Source organism: Dromiciops gliroides, chromosome 2, assembly GCF_019393635.1.
Source record: "Dromiciops gliroides isolate mDroGli1 chromosome 2, mDroGli1.pri, whole genome shotgun sequence".
Taxonomy (NCBI): domain Eukaryota; kingdom Metazoa; phylum Chordata; class Mammalia; order Microbiotheria; family Microbiotheriidae; genus Dromiciops; species Dromiciops gliroides.
The window spans coordinates 401,759,101-401,781,749 of NC_057862.1; the positions used below are offsets into that span (position 1 = coordinate 401,759,101).

General features: G+C 38.3%; 1 protein-coding gene across 3 annotated transcripts in view; it reads right to left on the reverse strand.

The window, feature by feature from the left end:
* The window catches only part of FTO (FTO alpha-ketoglutarate dependent dioxygenase), a 406,491-nt gene that overhangs the window by 223,215 nt on the left and 160,627 nt on the right, over positions 1-22,649 (reverse strand). For all 3 annotated transcript variants that reach the window (XM_043988473.1, XM_043988474.1, XM_043988475.1), the window contains 2 exons: positions 17,498-17,641; positions 8,313-8,432 (listed from right to left, as the gene is read on the reverse strand). In XM_043988473.1, the coding sequence (XP_043844408.1) occupies positions 8,313-8,432; positions 17,498-17,641 (264 nt within the window). The remainder of the gene's footprint in view (positions 1-8,312; positions 8,433-17,497; positions 17,642-22,649) is intronic.

Consider the following 22,649-nt stretch of genomic DNA (forward strand, 5'->3'; position numbering starts at 1 on the left):
AAGTGACCTAGGTAGTTCTTCTCTTTCTTTCTTTCTTTCTTTCTTTCTTTCTTTCTTTCTTTCTTTCTTTCTTTCTTTCTTATTTGTTTGTTTGTTTGTTTGTTTGTTTGTTTGTTTATTTATTTATTTATTTATTTATTTATTTTTGGTGTGAGGCAATTGGAATTAAGTGACTTGCCCAGGGTCACACAGCTAGTGTCAAGTGTCTAAGGCCAAATTTGAACTCAGGTCTTCCTGAATCCAGGGCCACTGCTCTAACTACTGTACCACCTAGCTTCCCCGTTCTTCTCTTATTTTTAAGCAAATATCTGTTTGCTTAAAATTATTCTCATTTGCATTAAAGCAGTAATGCACTCAGTCTTCTTGGACTTGTCTTTCTTAGTAGTAGCCTCCAAAGAGATGCAAGGAATCAGTCCTCATGAGTAGCTTGCACTCTAAGTTATATTGGTGTTGTTATAGATGACTCCAGGTACTGGGTTTTTGTTTGTTTGTTTTTCTAACAAATCTTCTAAAGAAAATTTTTAAATAAGAAGACTTCCCATGAACAATAACCAAGATTTCAAGAAAATTGGTTCACTGTATGACAAATAAAAGCAAATCTGGATAACATGGATAGGAAAGAAAAGAAGGACTTGACCAATGTGATTTGAAATACATCCTAAGGTAGCTAGAAGAGTATCTCTTGCAGTCATCTAAGTCTCATAAAGTACCCACACTGCTGAAGCTGCCATGGGGCATGGAGCTGAGGATCAGGGAAATTATATTTCTTCTTCCAGGTACTAGAACATTTCACTATCCTAAAAGTTTAGATTTTACAAAATGAAAAATGCAAGAGTTCACAGGCCTCTAAATCTGCTGAGTCATATGGGATGGAATAATGCTACCTGTTTAATAGCTATCCATTACCACATAAAACAATTTAATAGGAAGACTATAATTTTACAAACTAATACAGAAACCAAGCCTTTACAAACAGTCAGCTTTAACTGCTTATTTCTAATAAACAGGGACTAAAGTGTCACAAAGACTAAATGAGATAACATATGCAAAGCATTTTGAAAAATTTTAAAGTGCTATATTAAATTAGCTCCTACCATAGTATCATAATTGTTGTTGTTAATAATATTCTAGGGGCAGCTAGGTGGCGCAGTGGATAGAGCACTGGCCCTGGATTCAGGAGGACCTGAGTTCAAATCCAGCCTCAGACACTTGACACTTATTAGCTGTGTGACCCTGGGCAAATAAGTCACTTAACCCCAATTGCCTCACAAAAAACAAAAAACAAACAAAAAAATAATAATAACATTCTACCTGTAAATAGGCCAAAATTCAAGGAAACTCCTGGTATAGGATCTCCCACCAAAAAGCAAGATGCTAAGGTAACTCTGACTCAGAAGATAACTCTTAAATAACTCTTTAATATGCCTGAGGCATTGAGAGGGTAAGGGACTTGCCTAGAAAAGGTTACTAAATGTCATTGGGATTTGAACCTGTCTTCCTTACACCAAGCCCAGCGCTCTCTTTACTGCATATTACACTGAATGTCTGAAGCTAAGATTTCATTAGTATAGAGAACAACCAGCATGGAAATTTTCCTTCTACCAATGAAAATCTGCAACTATACAAGGCAAATAGTCTTAATCAAATTGCCTTATGCCACTGAGAGGTTAAGTGTCTTCTTGCCCAAAGTCACAAAGCCAGAATATGTCAGAGGCTGAACTGAAACCAAGGTTGTACTACACCCTGTGGCCATGACTTTTTCTAAGTGCATCCCTGACCCTCTTTGAGTCTTGAGTATAGACATTTAGTATGGGTGGTATGGATATATGAATTGGGGGGGGGGAGTAGGAAAAGACTGGAGTGGGGACTAGATCAATACAATAGTATTGAGGGTGAGGTCCATCAAAAGGAAAATGGGAAGTAATAAGCCCTGACTTCAAATTTGGTATAGGTGGTTATGGAGGGTTGTATGGGGGGAGGGGGGAATAGGGAAAGCCCTATCATGTATGCAGGTCCCCTGGGTAGTGATGAGTGGTTGGGGAAGGGAAAAGGGGTATCTATAGCTCACAACACAGGCATCAATGGAGGGAAGGGTTCCTTAGCAGGAATCATCAGTGGTAAAGGGATCTAGCAGAGGACATTTTTGTCATGGGAAGAGTAGAAAGAACAAGATATGTAAATCATTTTGGAAATTTTAAAATATATATACATATAAATGTATACACATTATACAAATAAACACATACACATCCTGTTTTATTATAGGCAGTGCTACTATTAATCAGCAGTGTTATATCATGCAAAAGGGTTTTTTTTAGTGGAGTGTTCATAACTTGGGGGCTCCCTAAAATTCTACTCCAGTTACCTTGAAATTGTAGAAGAGCTTTATTTACCCCTTTCAAAGTAAGTTCATAAATATATGATCTCATTTGATCCTAACAACAACCTTAATTAGAGGGCAATAATGTTAGGGACCTACTTACAAAAAAAGACTGATCTAAAAGAAAATCTCGGAATGTTCCTAATAATAAGGACTAGCATATGATGGGAATTTTCTTTTCCTTCATACTGTTCAGAGCTAGAACTGAAAAGAAAGCTCTGTGAAACAACTGCTAAGCCTGAAGCCGAAGAAGTACTTAAATCTCTGGCCTGTTTCACAGTTAAACTACTTGTAATAATGTAAATAGGTAGTCTGCACTGAATTATTTGAAAAAGCTAAGGGGGGGGGGGCTGTTTGTATGTTGCATTTTTCAGACAATTCCAATGTTGAAAGCAAAGACACACCATTCCAGCACAAGGGTGTCTGAGAGTGCTCCTGAAAATATGGTGATGATCTGCTAGTCAAAATGAATGCAAATAAATTCCAACAATGAGCTAGCACCTTAGGGGGAAAATTGAGAATATCCATTGCTTTATTTAAAAACCTTAATTTCGGGGCAGCTACATACTTACGTTCTTCTGAGAAGAATAGTTTAAATTATACGAACACATGATAGTCATATAAGTATGCATAACAATACATAAATACACACATTTTAAATTTGTGTATACAATAAAGATTGGCACAACCCAACAACATGCTAGGAAATTAAACCTGAAAGTGAAAGCCTGTCTGTGCATTCTGGTTTCTCTCTCCATACACAAACTCAGGTTGGGGTAGGGAAAGCCGTGCCATGCCTACGCTTGGCATTTTCTGGTTCCTGTCACGGTCTCATAACCTTCAGCATTTTCAGACCTGTTCTTCCCGTGTGCAGAGAGGAGGCACATGGGGAATTGCAGCTCTTGGTGTACAGAACAGACACGTTCAAGCACTTTATACTAACAAAGCTCAAATCTCCACTGGCTTGCTCATGGAAGGGTTAAAAATAGAAAGTCCTACCCACTGGTTTGCTCTGATGTTCCAGGAGATATTGTCACTGGATGTATCCTCCATAGAATTCTATTCAACACCTCTGTCTTTAAGTACAAAGCTGTAGGCTGTAGCAGCTTTAAGAAACATAAGTATCCCTTTTTTTTTCTGCTACACAGTATCTGTGTGTGAAATTCTCTAAAGGGGTTTAAGTATTTACCCTGAACACTATCAGACAGTTTCTAAAATTTTCCTTATCCTGTTGCAAACACACACACACACACACAAACACACACACACACACACACTTCAAAGAGAACAATAAAAACAGTTTTTTTGTGCTTTCAGCACATACTCTGTTTTGGAGGCTTAAGCCTGAATTCTTTTGGAATTGTAGATTCCCCCATCCCCCCACCCCCCCCCCCAACACAGGTTACATAACATTTTTTTCATTCATTAACAACTATTGTCACTAGGGAGAAGGATGACAAAAACATTAGCCAGAAAAATCTGTTAAGTAGAAAGGGGGGGTGGGGGGGGAGAAAGAGAAGGGGAAAAAATAAATATTTTTTTTTACAATTACTGATAAAATCATAAAAATTATATTCCTTAAATCTTCTACCCTCTGCCTCTCACCACCCCCAACACATTCCATTTTTGTTTTTGTTGTTGCCGTTTTTAAAGACTTCATCAAAAGTCTGTGGTGAGCAAAACTGAGTAAGGGATTTAGACCATTAGAAGTGAAAGGCAATCCTTAGTGTCCTAAAGTAAGCACATTGCTTCCAATCTCAGCCTTCTTACTCCTTTTGGCATTCAAGGGCCTAGGCCACTAGCCTCAAACATCAGCCTACAGCCAGTCCCTCTGCTGAGTTTGGGTACAACAGACAAAGGGAGAGTGGAGTTTAAGCCTTAATTTTGAATGTTCAGATTTTTAATTTCAGATTCTGAATTACTGTAGTGGAATTTGACAATAACTCAAAATTACTGGATCTGAACACTGGAATCCCAAAGTGAATGTATATGTTTTAATACTTAAAATTAACTGGGATTAACCTTTAATTTGAACTAAAAAATTTTCCCCAAAAAATAATGCATGATGCTACCTTTGGATTTACCATTAGCTGTGATAGCAAATACTGTTCTATTATGTGAAAAATATACCTTGTTCTACATCTCAGATTAAAATAAAAGTCCAAAGTGCTATCATAGCTTCATTAATTCCCCAAGAAACAAACTGCTTTTCTGTTCCACCCACACACACTTCATTCCCCATGACCATATACCCTGTATTTAGAATAGATATCTAAGCTAAAATGGATAGGCAGCTACAATTAAGCTTTCATCGTAGCTTTAAAAAAGCCCAAACCAAGAAGAAAAAAATGCCATGGGACATCTTAAAATTAAATGACTAAAACTTCTGTATGAAAAGGTCATCTTTAACTTCCCTAAGTTTCACCACTCCCTCATGAAGAGCTTTAATAACAAGCAAATGGAATGCCATTACATAAAACTCTCACTCATTTTCTGCATCTCTTAATGTTTTCAATGCCACAACTCTGCTTTTCCTGCCAAATTTTAACATAAATGGGTGGGATTAAATGGAGCCTGTAGCCTACCTAACATAATTATACATGTTGTGATTTTGCACTGCCTTGAAACGGATACATTTTAATAATCCTAGTCTTGGCTTCTATCCACTCAAGTCAATAAAGGTTATTAAGGCCAACTGCCATATAAATACACTACCACTCGGCAAAACGAATTGTCAAGGCAGGAAACACAATCCATAATACACCAAACCATCAGGGCCGGGCCTTTTCTTTGTTAATGGAACACCAGACTCATATGCACAAAGCAATTTCTAACCCATATGTAAATAAATAATATTTTTTAAATGTTTGTGGTGGAAACAATTCCAAAAGTGTATATCCACTGCTCTTCACTAAAATGACTCAGTGAGAAAGAAAATGAATCTATCCCATCAATTTGGAAGGTTCTACATTCCACTGTCTTTTTCTGTCTCCTCATGAATTTGATGGCGTTAAAACATTTTTATAGGTAAAATAAATGTCAGTTTTTCAAGGCACGAATGATACCAGACCCTGAGAGACAAATGGCCTATCCACTGAATCTACAGCTACAGTAACACTTCCTCACATCACAAGAGATTTCAGCTTTTCATACTTCTCTTTACCCAGAAAGCAAAGCTTGGACAGTCTCTTTCAAATGGTAACTCTTTCTTTGAATTCAGTGAACACTTATCCAGAAGAGTCTCTTGATAATATGTTAATCTGGGATAAGGGAGTGGTCATTGGGGTTTTTTGTTTGTTTTTAATAAAATACAAACCTCTGAATAGCCTTAGTCCTTTTTTCCAGGATGAGAAAGAGAAGAGAGGAAAGAGAAAGGCAAGAGAGATACTTGGGTTGTAGAGGGAGGGCTATGCACTTCAGGTTTAATGTCTCTAAATTCATGAGGTAATATTCAGGGAAAATGTGAAATTTTATCATACTGTCATTCAAATAGAAGGTTTAACATTTACATCACAAGAGCAAGTGCAGAGTTAAACCATCCTCAGGGAGAGAAATGCCAAGAATAAACAGCATGATAAAAATGTGTGCTTGCTGGAACAAGGAATGAGAAGTAGAGGCTTGGGTAGGGTAGGGGATGAGGGAAAGGCTCCACATGGGAAGATCCATGAGGTTTAGACAGTTGATAAGTTTTCTGAAATATGACTGGTTATAACATGTGAAGTAATTACCATTAATAGAGGAAAAGCTATTTAAGAACTCATTTTCCTTTCTTCCTCTGCCCCACCTTCTCCCTTTGCCTTCCAAACACATAGTCAATGTGGGAATGCTGAAAGTAAAAAAAAAAAAAATCTGCCAAAGTCTCCTCTATATATGAAACTACTTCCAAATCTCATTTAACTCATAAGCAAAAGTGAATGCATTCATTGCCTGTTGAGAATTTTTGGTTTGGCTTCCAAAAGAGAAAAATCAATGATGTTTTTGAAACACGGAGCCATTTATTAGAGGAGATCCCCCACATATGCTATTTTATATGACCAGAAAAAGCATAATTATTCATTGAAAATTATTATAATTCTGAGTAATATACTGCCTAGAAGCCAAGAGAGTACATTCAGCAATGCTTTTTTGATTAACCTAATTCTATAGAATCCAAATGTGCTCCAAACACTGCACTTTTTATGTTAAATTGCTGTTGAATTTGTTAACCCACAACTGATTTCCTGTGTTATGGAATCTTAGAGATTACAGCTAACTTGAAGCAACAGGGATAATTCTTGACAGTTAATGGTACATTTCTATGCATTTTCCTCAAAGCCTAGAATCCTGTTATCTCCAAATGGTAGCTAAACATTGCCCCCTACTGCTTAAAATTGAAGGGGAAAAAAAAGAATAGACTACAGAAGAATAAAATAGGGCCTTAAATTAACTAACTAACCTCCCCCTTTCTCTATCCCTCTAATACCCTCTCTTCTCTATCCCTACTCACCATCCCCACCCCAAGGTTCTTAGATATTATACATTAGCAGATATAAAAGAATGGACATATCCAATTATCATTCTACTTAATTTCCTGTGATGGCTCAAATTAATTGTGTGATTAAAATGCTTAAAGAGTCATAAAACATTTTTTCAAGGTTAAACTTAAATTAGAAGCAGTTTCTCAGCTTGTCTTATCCCAAACAGTAAGTCCCTACTGATAAATATCATCCTGAGTCATGCTGGAAGAAAAGACACTGAGGCCACTGTTTCAATCTGAGCCCATAGTAATGCCACACCAATTGTAGAAAAACTAGCCCTGGAAGATTCCCAAATTGGCTGTCCCTTTAGGTTCTTTTCACTCAAGGTCTACAAAATAATAATGCATTCTCCCCTTCATGGTTTCTCCTCTATTATGAAAATGCTGCTGAATCTCAGGCCCTTAAGAGGGGAACTGACAATGAAACATAGATGATATCTGTAATACCTGAAGATACCAAACATGCAGTTCCTAAAATCTAGGACCCCTCTCCCCTACCCCACCCCACCCCAGTTGTTGTGAGCTGAAAATCAAGAACAATAATAACAGCACAATATCATTTCTTTTTTCTACCAATCCAACTCTATATATCCTTATTTTCCAATCCTGAGTTCTGACACCCAACAGGGATAGGAATTAAGTTAGGATCTGGAAGTTGGCATGGCAGCTTAAGTGGAGACTGTCAGAAATAGGCACCCACACTTTATCTGAATAGGAAGATACCTTCACCCAAATCCCATTAATCTGCAAACAGACTGTATTCAGGTGTAAACTTTCAAACAGCAAGGAGGTTTAGCTGCAACTGCCATCCCCTCAGGCTGGGTGTTACAACAACCTATGCATTAATTTACTAGTGGGAAAATGTCATCCTTTGGGTTATTAAAAGCAAGATGTAAAAACAAGGGGGGGGAGGGGAATTGGGGTGGGGCAGAGAGAAACTGACAAAGTTCAGTGGTCTGAGTTTGAAGGAAGAAATTAGAGATCTTGAAATTCTGATCTTATCTTTGACATGGATTCCCCATGGGCTTTGGCCCAATGCCTGACTCCATTTCTTTATTTGTAAAACAGGGATTAACAATAGCTGCTAGTAGCTCAACTGGGTTGTTCCTAAGGTACTTAGATATCAAGTACAGTGAAGTGCTATTATCTATCCCCAGAGTTTATTCAATCCTTTCATTGCTTTTTCTGAGTTTATTTTAATCTTTAAACTTATCAAGTTTAATAGTTTTTTTGCATTGCCAAGTAGTGCCCACAGAACCCTAGATGCTCTATGAGTTGGCTAAGAATTAACTGAGATTGGAAGAGTTGATTTATCATGGGCAAAGTATCTAGAGGGGAAATCAGCATACAGTTGCATTTTTTCATTGTGGTAGTACACATCTCTGAAAATATGGTCCTCAGTACTAAATTACTTACCACACATTCCATCTTTTTCCACAGTCCTTCCAGTTCAGACATGGGTAGATGCCACCAATCTGTGCACTTTTTGTAGCGATGGCCATGAAACCAAAACTGCCTTAGCCATTCAAACTCTACCTGTTGGCCACAAATAGAAGAAAATTACTGTGAATAATCTGGTTTTGGACATGGAAACTCTGCCTTAATAATTCAAGTCTCACACAGTAACTTAATGGAATTAAGAAAGAAGGCTAACAAATAATTTCTAATTTCATTTAGAGCCTCAAACTCATTTTTGGAAATTGGGAAAGGAATATTTCTGAAGTCAGAACTTGTGAGTCCCTATACTAGAAAAGAAACCGAACTCCATAAGTGTCACTTGATTAGGCTGAAGGCTGGAAGCAGAGAACTGAATTATGGAAGGACTACAATCTAATAAAAGGATTGGCTTTGCCTAGAACCTTTATTAAAAACTTCAAGTGGCACATACACAAATATATCCTTCAAGATGTCAGATTTTTAAAGCATTTTAAATGTAGAAAATAGAGAAGGGCATTCATCCACTGAATCATTCATCTACTATTAAAGGGAGATAGAAATCATACCAAGAAAGGACTTGAGGTAAAGGAAGAGAAGAAATGAACAATGAAGATCAAGAACAATTATGAAGCTTCAGGGCACAGTGGTTAGAGGGCCAGTTTTGGAGTTGTCTACTTCTGACACACTTGTCCAAAATCACTTCTCCTCTCAAAGTCCTCAGCTACTCACTAAAGAGTATAAATTACAAAAAAAAAAAAAAAGACTATAAATTACAGACAAAATGCTAATCTTCATCAGTGGAGGGAGTTTCTATACTAGGAAATTTCTACACTGGTTAAATCACAGGTTCATGCCAAATATCTATATATCATAGATCTTATGTGCATATGTATTTATTCGATATAAAGATTTAAGAAGGGCACCCAAAATTTTAATGGTATAGGAAACTCTAAGTGAGAAACTCCTTTCTACTAATACACAGAGAGATAAGCATCCATTCTACAATTTATACTCTTAGAGCAGGAGTTTTAACCTGAAAAGTTTTTAAACACACCTGTCCATGAATTTTTTTAAATTGCAGTAACTATTTTAGTATAATTGGTTTCCTTTGAATTCCTAGGTATTTCATTTTATGTATTTAAAAGCATTCTGAGAAGGGATCCTAGGGATTTATCATACTGACCAAAAAAAAAAAAAGTTAAGAACTCTCTTCTTAAAGAGTTGCCAGGGACTGAAAGATTAAGTAACTTGTCCCAGGGTCAAATAGCAAGTATGAGTCAAGAGTGGAACTTAAACCCAGGTGTTCTTGACTCAAGGTTGGCTCTCTCACCGCTATGTCCCCATGTATACATACATAAAGACATATATATATATATGTGTATATGTGTGTATATATATATATATATATATATACATATATATATATACATATACACACACAACTGTAAGATGCTGAAAATGTATTTTACTCCTTATGTAATAGCTGAAAAAGGGAACTGAAGGAACCTTTGTGTGAGACAACAAATATTTTCCTATCACCAAGTCTTTCTTTATTTACCTCCAGTTAGAAAACATACTTGTCATTTTACCCCCCATGCACCAACTATACGTACTCTAAAAGAATTTTTTATTGTCTATGCTCTTTGAAGAAATGCATAGGTCTTACTGCTTAGTTTTGCTATGGTAGTTATGTTCCATATACAGAGTCAACATGGTTATAATCATCACCTGTTCCCACAAAGAATTTTTTTTTTTTTTTGCTTATCCATATTGAATTTTCCTGAGGCAAACAAAGGCAACTTGTGAAGGTATAACAATGGTGAAAATGGCTTAAATACCTAACCTGAGAACACCAAGTATAAACACTGCAACTACAAAAGTCTGAAAAGGTTTTAGTTTACATTAACTAAATGTTTGTTTGATATGCAGAACTGATTTCACTGAAAGCTGTTTAAACAAAAAAAGGAATGTGAACAATATTAAGACAACAGTTGCTTGAACTTATCTGTGGTATTAAAAAGATAGTAGTTAACAGAAGTAAACTAAAGATTTTCAAAGAGGACTACAAGTGTAGTTCAACTAAGAGAATATAAGTTCAACCATACGTTTATCATGAGAAAAACAAGCTCTTTTCAATGAAGTTCACATGAGATTTGTTCATGTCGCAATAAGAGTCTATCAGCAGAGCACTAAGAATTAATAAAGGGTTGGGGGTCTTAGGTCTAGTGATTCCTACTGAAAGGGACAAAACATACCAATCTTGGCAGCTATGGTATTCCAGAAAGCCAAACAGATTATGACAAGCAATAAAGTGTGGTAGCACATAACAATATACCAATTTTAAACCTGGGTAAATTAAATCCTCTTCCAACCTTGATTACCTATGTCAGAATGAAAACACAACTAGGGACTTAATTAGCAGAAAAGTGAGAAAGGAGCGTGCTCTACCCATTCTTACTGACAAAGGTCTCTTCTTTCCCCATAAATGGCTAATGTTTAGGGGGTTTTTTGTTTGTTTGTTTGGGTTGGCTTTGGCTTCATTATGAACAGGAATGAACACACACACACACACACACACACACACACACACACACACACACAGAGAAAGGAAGAACTCAAGTCTCTTCCCATAACCTGACCATCAAGTTTCTCTGTGGAGCTCCCAGCCAAGCTTGATCCATGATGTTAGTTCTTCCCCAGGAGGCAGAATCTTTATTGGCATCAAACCCATTTACTGTACATTTTATTTATCTTCATTGCCTTGCTTTTCATCTCAATGAAATGGAGACGAAACCATGTTGGATCTCTTCCAGGACTTCAATCAGGTCCCATCCATGCCAAGAAAAACAGCTAACTCTTTTACTGAAATTAATTTAGAGGAGTAAAGTGTATTCCCAGCTGCTTGGGCTGAGTCCTGGAGTATGAATAAGGATAAGACATCCTAAGTATCAGGGTCTAGGAAAGGAAGGTGCAAAACAGAAGTTGCACACCCTTTGAGAAAAAAACAACTAAAGTGGCACAAAAGATGGTGAGTCAGGGTGTGCTGGGTAAGCATAGAAGTGAAATATTGTTACTTAAGACTCAAAAAACAAAGTCCAGTAATATTGACTGACAAATCTCCAACTATGACAGGGCCACACTCCCTAACCCCTCTCCAGGGGTTACTTTCTCCAAGAGTTCTAGTAAGGAATGGAGTAGAAATGCAACAAAATCTATCAACAACTGAACTGAGGCCAAAGCAGGGAGAGGGGTGGGAAAACAAATCTCAATAGAGTAAAAGAATGCCCCAAAGAGGCAGGGAGATATACTGCAGGAGCGCAGCTTTCACTCGATCCCTTTTGATTTACAATTTTCATACATGTAATCAGACATAAATGAACTTTCCTATTATTTAGTTTTCTAAGTATCTATAGTACAATGATAACTAATATTATGATCATGAACTATGAACATTTTGAGATCTTGGAGGGTTTTCTGAATCATCAAAGAAAAATAACAATGTTTAATCTTATTTAAATCCTTATTTTATTGGATTCTATTTAACAACAAATTGGCAATCCATCCTGGTATATATAATTAAGGCCCTAACATCAAAGATTTAGTGCTAGAAAGGGGGCCTAATATACAGGTTACCTAATCCAACTTCCTTGTTGCAGAGATGAAGAAGACTTGCCCAAGGTGAAACAGGCAATGACACAATCAGGCTTCAAACTCAAGTCTTCTGACTCCAAATCCAGCACTTTCCCCACCATGCCATATTGCCTCTTGTTAACCAGAAAAATCTTTACTACCTGACCATGCCATATAACAGAAATTACTATACAGAAAAGTCTTCCTCATGAACAAAAAAGAGTTCCGTAGGCTAATTGTATGGTCACCTAGCTTGTATATGCCCTAAAAGCCAATGAAGTCAGAGGAATGCAAAGGGGTAGAACGATTGCATACGTTATGTCCAACATATCATAAGTAAAAGCCTATTTTCAGAACACCAGTCAATGGTGGGTAGTAATACTGCCCATGGAGGCAATCTATATTTCCTCTCTTTTGTGCCCACCAGCCTCCTACCATGCCTTCATTTTTCTCTGAGCACTCAAAATGCATATCATCTTTGCAGTGGCTTTGAACAGTGCTGCTCTTCATCATTGTGAAACGAGACAAACTATACAAACCTCCTTTCAAATGAACTTGAATTTCTCACTGTGTAGTTAAGGCTGAGTTCAATGAATGGAAATTCTGCTAATAGGAAAGACTACAGAAGCAAATAATAGCAAAAATAAAAACAAGGTTTAAAAAAATCTAGTTACTGAGACCTTGACCATAGCTACAGTGGGCTACTCCAATAGACAGAACAGCCTTGACAAAAGTAATACCACTGATAAAAAAATTGAGTGCCCAATCCCTCTATTTCAAGTGTAAAGGAGTTGACAAACAACTTTCATAACTGCAGATCACCCAGATCATTCCTACAGTAAAATGTAGTCTATTCTTCTCTAAATAGCCTTGCCCCTTCAATTTTATTGTGGATCAGGAGGAAGAATGTGCTATTCGATATATTGGACAAACACAATCTACTCCCATTGTCCAATGAAAAAAGCAAAGTAACAAAGGGAGGTAGGCAACAATAAAATAAAGTAACTAAAGAATATAATATAATTTTATTAAGAAAAAATTATGGGGCAGCTAGGTGGCGCAGTGGATAGAGCACCGGCCCTGGATTCAGGAGGACCTGAGTTCAAATCCGGCCTCAGACACTTAACACTAGCTGTGAGACCCTAGGCAAGTCACTTAACCCCAATTGCCTCACCAAAAAAAAAATAATTATACAAATAGGCAGACTTTCCCCTTAGAAAAGACTCATAAAGCAAAGGAGAACAGCATTTGGCTGTAGCTCAGAGAGGGAGTCCAATTTTAGAAAGTGGAAGAGCTTTCAGTCTGTGGAGCAAACTCCCCTCAGGAACTTAAAAGGGAACACTTGAAACAAGCCCTTCTGAAAAGTTGTTCATACTTATCTCTGGCAGTTCAGCCTCAATCCAATAGTCTCTTCAGAGTCTTAATCCTCTGTGACATCTTCGCACAGTTGACTTGACACCCCCTCCTCCTAGGCATGCTGACTCTCTATCCAGTTTGTCTTCTTTCCAATTCTTTAAGGTGGTATTTCACCAACACTCTGTGTTTATTTACCCCACCCCTTCTTACTACTGTTTTTACCTTGATAATTTCATTCTGACCCTCACCTCTCTTCCAAGCTTCAGACCAACATTCCAACTGCCTACAAACTATCTCCATATGGATGTTGCACTCCTACCTCAAATACAATATGCCTAAAACAAAGCTTATTATCTTCCTCTCTAAAGCTATTTTTTTCTGACTATGCGCTTTCCATCGGTGGTGTTATTATTATCCTGTTTGGAACATTGATTTTTGATTAACTGCCTCTCTACCACACATATACAAGCAGTTACCATATCCTGCCAACTCTACCTCAGTTCTATCTCAGGTCTTGGAATACTTCTTTTCTGTTATTACTGTTAATACTCTAGTACAGGGTTTCATTACTACCCACCTGGATTGCTGCAATATAGCTTCCTAATAAGTTTCCACAACCCCATTCTCCCCTCCTTCCATGCTGCTGGGAAACTAACCTTCTTTATGTACTCATCTAGTCTCATTGCGCTTTCCTTCACAAATGTCTCTGCCACCTTCAAACTCCACTCCAGGCTCCTCATCCTGCAGCTCCACTCTGTATTGCAGCCCTATCACTTCATTCTCTTTGCCATATGTTTGACCCTCTAGCCAAACCAAACTATTCTTTATATCCAGGTAAGCCCTGTGCCTTCCTGTCTCCACACCTTTACTCCTCCTGAGACCTGTACCTTGAAAATCATTCTCATTCTCATATTCCCTTTCTCTCTCTCTGTCTCTCTCTGTCTCTCTGTCTCTCTCTTCTCTTTCTCTCTCTCCTTTCCTCTCTCTCTCCCTCTCTCCCCCCCACCCTGAATTCCTAACAGATATGTTAAAATCCAAGTCAAACACCACCTCATACAAAAAGCCTTCCTTGACCTCCTCCAAGTACCAAGATTTTCCCACCTTGGATATCATAATCATTTTGCACCTCTCTTTTCAGTTACTGGTATATATGACCTATATGCCAATTCAACTTAAACATTAAGTTAGGCCTATAGGCAGAACACCATGATAAACAATGAGGATATAAAGGTAAAACTGAAAAAACTGCCTTCAAGAAGCTTAAATTCTACCAGAAAAGTGATATAATATTTTTGTTTCAATTTGATACATGGCCCACTTCAGTAGCTTTGAAGGAGATAATAGATTAAGGTTAAAAGAACTCTTTAAAATCTTCTAAGTGGTTTCATCTTTTTAAATGAAGAAACTGATCTGAGAGGTGAGATGTAACACCAGGGGCCTAGGTTTTACAAATCCATGGGGCCTTCTACAGCATGATGCTAAGTTCCATGAATACAGGCAGGGATGATGTCTCATTTTAACTGTATCTCACCTAGTGCTTTACACAGTGTTTTGCACTCAGCAAGAACTAAAGAAATCTTTAATTGAATTGAAACCATTTGAAGTCATAGAATAAAAGGAGCACTTCTTAGCTCATTAAGCCTGAAATTTGCGTTACTTAGGACAGCAAATTTTTATCTTGTAATAAACTAAAAGCATCTGTCTGGCCTTTAAGGATGAAGAAAACAAAAGTGGATATTACTTTATACATTTAAGATTTCATTTTGCAGCAAAGAACTAAGCACACACAAGTGGGGAAACACTGAAACTCAGGCCTACTTGTGTGGTAAGAGAACAATATTTGACAATATGCCTCGACATGTGGAATTAATCTTTCAAATAAGGAGATGACCTTGAAAAATCAAAGATGGAGGCACCACAGAAAAGGGTGGTTGGTACACACAGAACACAGATTCAAGGTCTCCATTCAACCTCAGGTTGCTGGCCTGCCTCACCCATCTAAGGTTTCTTGATCATGCCCCATATGCACAATGTAAAAGAAACCTGCCAGACACATTCTGAAGCAGATGGGTTCAAATGACAATATTCTGGCTGTTGAATAAACAGTCTGTGTATACAGCTTTATTTTTTTTCCTCACTTGATGATGATAAAACATGACAAGAAGTCAGAGAAAGACAGGAGGAAGTGAGGCCAAGCTGTGTATTCAAGAATAGCATCTACAGTTAGCTTGGCCCCTCAAGTTGAGCTTTGGTTTTCTTTTTTTGGGGGGGAAAGGGGGAGGGATGAGGGGAGGGGAAACGAAACAAACCAAAAATCAGTGAATTCAGATCTGCACACTATTAATATAGCCAGGAAAATGGGCATGCTGATAGAACTTCCTACCCCATGCTTCCTGGAAGATTTCTAGAGTCTAGAAAGGCGGTCTCTTTGGTGCTCCCTTACAGGGAATCCCAATACTAGTAAAGGCTTAGATTAGTGAGGCCACTGAACCCCTCATGTCTACAATTCTCTATTAGACTGTGAGCTGATTCAGAACAAGGGCTATTTTTCGCCCCTTTTTGTATCCCTAGCACTTAGTGCAGTGCTTGGTACGTAGTAGGTGGTCAGTATTTCTTCCTCAAAAGAACTTCAAACTTCCTTCAAAGGACAGCTCAGGAGCAATCTCCAATCCCATTTATTCATGCTTCCTCTCTCTTGTATTATTTTTCATTTGTATATTATATACTTACTTCTGTGAAGGTTGTATCCACCCAATAAAAAAACAAATTCCCTGAGAGCTGGGGCTATTTCATGTTTTGTCTTTGTATTCTCTCACCCCAAAGCCCCCAGCATCTTTCATAGGTAGCAGACACTTAGCAGACACTTAGTCAAAAAAACATTTATTAAGTGCTTACTATATGTTCTAGGGACTGAGCTGAGAATATAAAGAAAAGTAAGAGAGCCTGTTTTTGAGAAGCTCATGATCCAACAGAGGAAACAACATGCAAGCATCTATATACAAACAAGATATGTACAGGATAAGACCAGATATAATCAACAGAGGAAGGTACTAACATTAAGGGGGGTGATGTGGGATTTTAGCCAAAATTAAAAAAGAAGTCAGAAAAATTGAGAGGTAGAGATGAGAAATGAAAGATTTCCAGTTATGGGAAACAGTAAGTGAAAATGGCCAGGGTCAGGAGGAGTGTCTAGTTCTAGGAACAGCAAGAAGGCCAGTGTCACTGGATTGCTGAGTACATAGCATGTATAAGGAATAAGAAGAATGCATGTATAGGAAGGGGCCAGGTTATGAAGGGTATTAAGTGCCAAACAGAAGAATTTGTAGTTGATCTTGGAAGTAACAGGTAGTCAGTGGAGTTGAATGAATGGGAGGAGAGAGGGCAACATGGTTAAATTTGATAAATGCTTGTCAAATTGAAATGAATCCTTGGATTTAAGTTTCAGATACAGAAGTAAACTGTCATTCCGCTAAGTATCAAGGCTGTCTTTTATGTGGGAGATACAGGCTTGAGAACCAATAATGTAGTCTTCTAAAATATAGAGACAGAGAAAGAATTTGTTGTTTGTCCTTTGTTTTCAAAGAAGACAAATGTCTTTAAGTGAGGGAGATTTAAGTGAGGCAGAGTTGCAAAGTCATCTACCTCACTCTCTTCCTAAGTCATTGAAGTCCAGTGGCAGGGCAAAAGTCATGAAGACTAGAGATGGCCCAGGATGCAGTGGATGACTTTGTGCCTTTACTCTTTGACTAAGCTCTAAGGGCTTATTTTGAAAAATTATTTTCATTCACCCAATCCTCCAGAAGTCTTCACATGCTTGGGGTAGGTATTCCCCTGACTCACTGATACGTTTGAGACCTGTTGGTGCCTTCCAGCTGGTTTAGCTCATCTGCAGAGATGGCTTACCAGATCGTGGACACTGAACAGTCTATACCTTCTTGGAGCCACAGGTGAGAACTGGTTGAAGTGAACACACAAAGTGGATGAGCATAAAAAAAAAAGTGGATGAGCAGTCCTAAAAAAGCCTTGGCTAGCTCTCATACCAGAGGTGTTAGTCTCCTTTGGACACCCTTATTTACCCCAGAGAAATAATATAGAAATAAGAAACATATCTGAGACCTGAAGCTGATAAACTCTTCCCAGAGTACCTGCATAAATTGTTTCTCTCCCACCATCCTTACCTCATTATGAATTTCCTCCCCTTGCCTGACAACCGATACCTCCAGGGATCTCAAAAGCACAGTTCTGGGCTCCACGTCACCCTGCACATTCTGTAGTGCCAACTGGCATCGTTTAAAAATGTAATCCAGAGTTCCTACTGAGCACTGTAAGAGAAAAAAGATGAAGCATTAAGATCAGGATCATGATTCGGGGCTGACCAAATGAGTCCATGCCCTCTTTCCACACATTCTACCTTCCTTCTCACTATTCTTTTTTTTTGGGGGGGGGGAGAGGGGAAATGAGGGTTAAGTGACTTGCTCAGGGTCACACAGCTAGTAAGTGTCAAATGTCTGAGGATGGATTTGAACTCAGGTCTTCCTGAATCCAGGGCCAGTCCTTTATTCACTGTGCCACCTAGCTGCCCCTCTTCCTGCTGTTCTGTATATACAACATTTTACCTTCTGTCTCCAGGCCTTTGCATACACTGGCTTCCATGCCTGGAATGCACTCATTCCTGGACTCTGTCTCATAAAACTGGAAGGCTCTATCTTGGGCCCTGGTCTTTTGGGGATCTCATATACAGATGATGCCCAGATCTATATACCCAACTCTAACCTGGCTCTGGAATTTAAGTCTCTAATTACCAACTGTCTCCTAGACATATTGAATTGGAAGTCCCATAGGCATCTCAAACTTAACATGTCCAAAACAGAAACCATTATCTTTTCCTCCCCACCCCACCCTAAAACCTCTTCCCATTCCCAATTTCCATATTATTGTCCAGGGTATCATCTTCTTCCCAGGCACCCAGGCCCACAACCCTGCTATCATCCTTGACTCTTCATACTCACTCATTCACCCCACATATCCAACCTGTTATCAAACCTTCTCGTTGTTACCTTCACAACATCTCTCATTTATTTCCCCTTCTCTCTACTCACATGGGCACCCCCCTAGTTCAGGCCCTTATCACTTCTTTCCCAGACTACTACAATAGCCTTCTGGTTGATCACCCTCCCTTCAATGCTCCACTTGGATGCCAGTGATCTAAGTAAGTGTACCCCTGCCCTCCTCCTCCTCAGTAACCTCCAATGGATATCTCCAGGTTCAAATATAAAATCTTTGGCAATTAAAGACCTTCACAACCTTGCCCCTTCCTATCGTTCTCCTCATCTGATGCTTTACTCTTCTCCATATACTCTATGATCCACCTACATTGTCCTCCTCATTCTTCCTCACACACAACACTTTATCTTCATGTTTTTGCACTGGTTGCATCCTGTGCCCGGAATGTTCTCCTTCCTCACACTGGCTTTCTTCAAGACTCAAATCTCACTTTCTGCAGGAGGCCTTTTCTGGTAATATTCCACGCCTGCCTTCCAAATCCTAGGCCCTCCCTTCTGAGGTTATCTTCCATTTACACTGCATATATTTTATGAGTATAGACTTATTTCTATGTGAACTCCCTCATTAAAATGTGAGCTTCTTGTGGACCAGAGCCAAATATTTATCTTTCTTTCTATCTTCAGATCTCAGCACAATGCCTAGCACATACTAAGTGCTTTATAAATGCTTGCTGACTGACTCAGAATCCCTAGGTGCCTTCAAAGGGCCACTTTCTACAATAGACCTGTCCTCATTCTTCTCCAAAGCTGTTCCCTTACCCCACCTAAATAAATTTGGGTTTGTGTATAAATTTGTATTTATAGGTGTGTGTAGGAGATATTTCCCATGATAAAATGCAAATACCTTGAGGGCAAGGCTGTTCAATTTTTTTCTTTTTTTTGGACAGCACCTAGAACAGTGTCTTGCCCAAAAGCCAGTGAGTGCTCTTGAAACAACTATCTTTGGTTGACTGAGCAGGGAGCCAAGTAGTTTCCACAAAACACCATTTTAGGCTTTTATTTTCATCTCATGGCACATTAAATCTCATAGTAGGAGAAGATATCCAGACCAGACTAGTTTCTCAAGAGCATATGAGACAGATCAGTAGTGGTCATCAACAGCTGAAAAGATTGGAAAGGTTAAATACAGTGAATGGGAGGCAATAAAGGCATGCAACTGCTAAAAGCTGCCCTGGGCCAATATAAAGCCTCAGTGGTGGGGCTAAAGATGGAGCTTAATACCCTGAGCAGATCAATGGTGCATTATCAGGAGAGTTTCAGATGGAAGAGAGAGTCAGAAGTTTGGGATCCTCTTCAATTTCTGTCTGTGTGAATCCAGAAAAGAGCGAATAAACCTATATGTAGTGAAAATACTGATGCAAAGGAGGGTAGAGAGAGCATGAGTGCTAAGGCTGGTGTGCTACTGTTCTGCACTGAACCCAAGGAGAAGTGCCCTCCCATGAAGCAAGAGCAGTTTGGTAAAGCAACCAGAAAACAGGTTTAGTTACCATTCACTCGAACCAGAATTTTCTGAGGCCCCTCTACTCTCCTCCTGAAAAAGACAGTACCCCAGAGCAATAGGGAAAGCAAGTTTACCTAGAGTTTGAAGTATGAAGATAACTGGTTTGTGACATATGTGTATTAGACCCACAAGAAAAGTATTTATTTCCCTTCATTACAACAGATATTTATTGATCATTCAGTGAGTGTGCCAAACTGTATTAGTCACTATATAATTACAGAGAATGGATAAGATAGGGACCTTGCCTTAAAGAAATTAAAAATCTAAATAATAAATAGTAAGAAAGTATCAACATAGGACAGATAACTATCTGTCCCCTCTGTGTGAAGTACCAAAATTTCCTCAAAAGGGCTCTTTCCCAAAATGAGAAAAATGTCTCATGGCCAGTACAAGAGGATGTAACCCAATTGTATATTTATCCATTTGTTTTGATAACAATATGACCTCCTTTAATGATAAAAGGAAAGACAGAAAAATATTTCAGACATAAAGGAAAAGAAAATATCTAAAATATATTTTTATTTTAATATTTATAATTTAAACTAAATCTCTGGGAATAGCCTTGAAAATTGACCCTTATGGTACTGGAATTTTTTGCCTATAAATTTCCATTTCATATTAGATGAGACCACTGAGATTTGGGAAAATAAAGGGCAGAAAGCAGAACCTTGGAGCCAATGTTCATGTAATATTAGAATCCCACAGTTCCCAGAGCACAGAGGCAAGCACCCCAAAAGTAAAGTTGTATTTTATGTCTAAACTCAAGCACATTTCTGCCGTTACCCCACAACTCTAAGCCAGATAATGGCCTACTACATGATCTGGTCTTCAGCAACTAAAAAAATTTGACAGCCTTTTTATTAAGAAATTTAATTCACAGAATAGTATTTCCATATGACAGTCAACTTTCTACACAACACGAATATGGCAGAGAAGGCAAAAGGCAAATCATTCATATTTAACATGACTAGAATTTCAATATCAAAGTCACTATCCAAAGAAAAGAGGAGGCAGAATGAGTAAGGGCTTGCTACTTATATTACTGGTCTTGTAAATCACACCTTGAAGCCTTTGAAGTCATCAAACACAAGATCATAATTGCTAGAAAAACTTAGAGAAATCTCCACCCTGAGGTCTGTTGTCTTTATTCATGATTTTCTATTGCAAACAACCATAATTTCAGAGGCCCCAGCTATGCTCACTCTTCTCCTGGCTCAACTTACTCCTCACCAGCTACCACTTTCTCCCCACTTTCTGTGTTTCCTTTCTGTGTTGTCTTTCCCCTATTAGAATGTAAACTCCTTGAGAGTAGATTGTTTTGCTTACTTGTATTTGTCATTGAAATGCTTACCACAGTGCCTAGCACACTGTAAATACTTTAATAAATGCTTGCTTCATCTATCCATAAAACCATTATAATAATTAGCTTGTTTAACACCTAATGACACTATTTAATTCCTTTAATTCTACAAGACTCTTTATTATGCTATTTAGGAAATTTTAGATTGAACAAAAAGTTAGGAGTATACACACAATATTTCACAGCTCCCAGTTAGGAAAATTTATCACATTTAGGCAGAGGTTGGGTTCTCTGCCTTAATTTCCACTTATATCTATCTTCTGGGCTCTTTGTGACTGAGGAAAAGTCAGGTTCCTAGAAGAACGATGTTTGGGAAAAGATAGGCACAAGAAGGAAAGGAGGAGAAAGAACAGACCCCCTTCTTGCAACTGCCCTCAGTCTTTGAAGAGTGATTCCTATTGGGCAACAACCTTTCCCACAGCTCAATCCTACTTTCTCTTTCTCCTTTCACTGGCTATCCCTGGGCTGCCAGGTTTTTCTGACTCAACTTTGAATGGCCACACTCCTTCCTCTCCATTGCCAGATTCAGGAAATCTCACCCTAGTTCATATAAGCTTTTTAGGGGAATAACCAGGCATTCTTCTCCTCACCTCCCCCAATTTGGAACAGTCTTGTTGACTCACTTAGTTCTGATTGACTGATTCCCACCTACTGAGAGTAATTACTTTCAAGTGGTATGGAGCAATCAGCAATCAATTGACCTCCACCCATACAAATCTATCTAAACCTAAATGGAGCAAAAAAGAAATGAAGTGGAAAGAGGCTAAGAGTTTAAAGTTTGCAACAGAAGCTCATCAGGAAAGGAACAGGAAGGAAAAACAGACAATTTTCCTGGACCATTAGCAACAGGAGTAGATGGTGAGTCAATGAATGAATTTAAGCAAAATCATTTATTAAGTGTTTACTATATTCTAGGAACTGTGCTAAGCCCTAGAGATACAAACAGAAAAGCGGCAAGCCCCTGTTAAATTCTAATAGGAAGCAAGTTTCAGAGGCAAGTCAGACAGAACCTGAAGAAGCAATGGCTTGGCAAAATAAACCTTAAGGAATGATGGGGTTTGGGTACGAGAAAAATGACCTCTGATGAAAAGTACAAGAATGTACTGCCTGAAAACTTGGTGGCCTAATCTGCAGACCCCAAGAGAAAAAAGGAGATCAAATAATCAGCAAGAGGATGGAAGAGTTGTTTTCCTCCAAACTTCACCCCCTAAAAACCTCAGAAAAGGAAATTATATTCCACATACAGAGTAAGTAAAGCTGAATTCACAATATAGGAAAACAGAAATACCCCACAGAGTAAAAAAATATATTTTCATCATTAAAAAACCATGGGGTTTGGTGTATACTTAGAGGGTCTCTATAGGCATCTCCCCATATAGACAGCCTAGGCAATCTGCTTCTAGTAG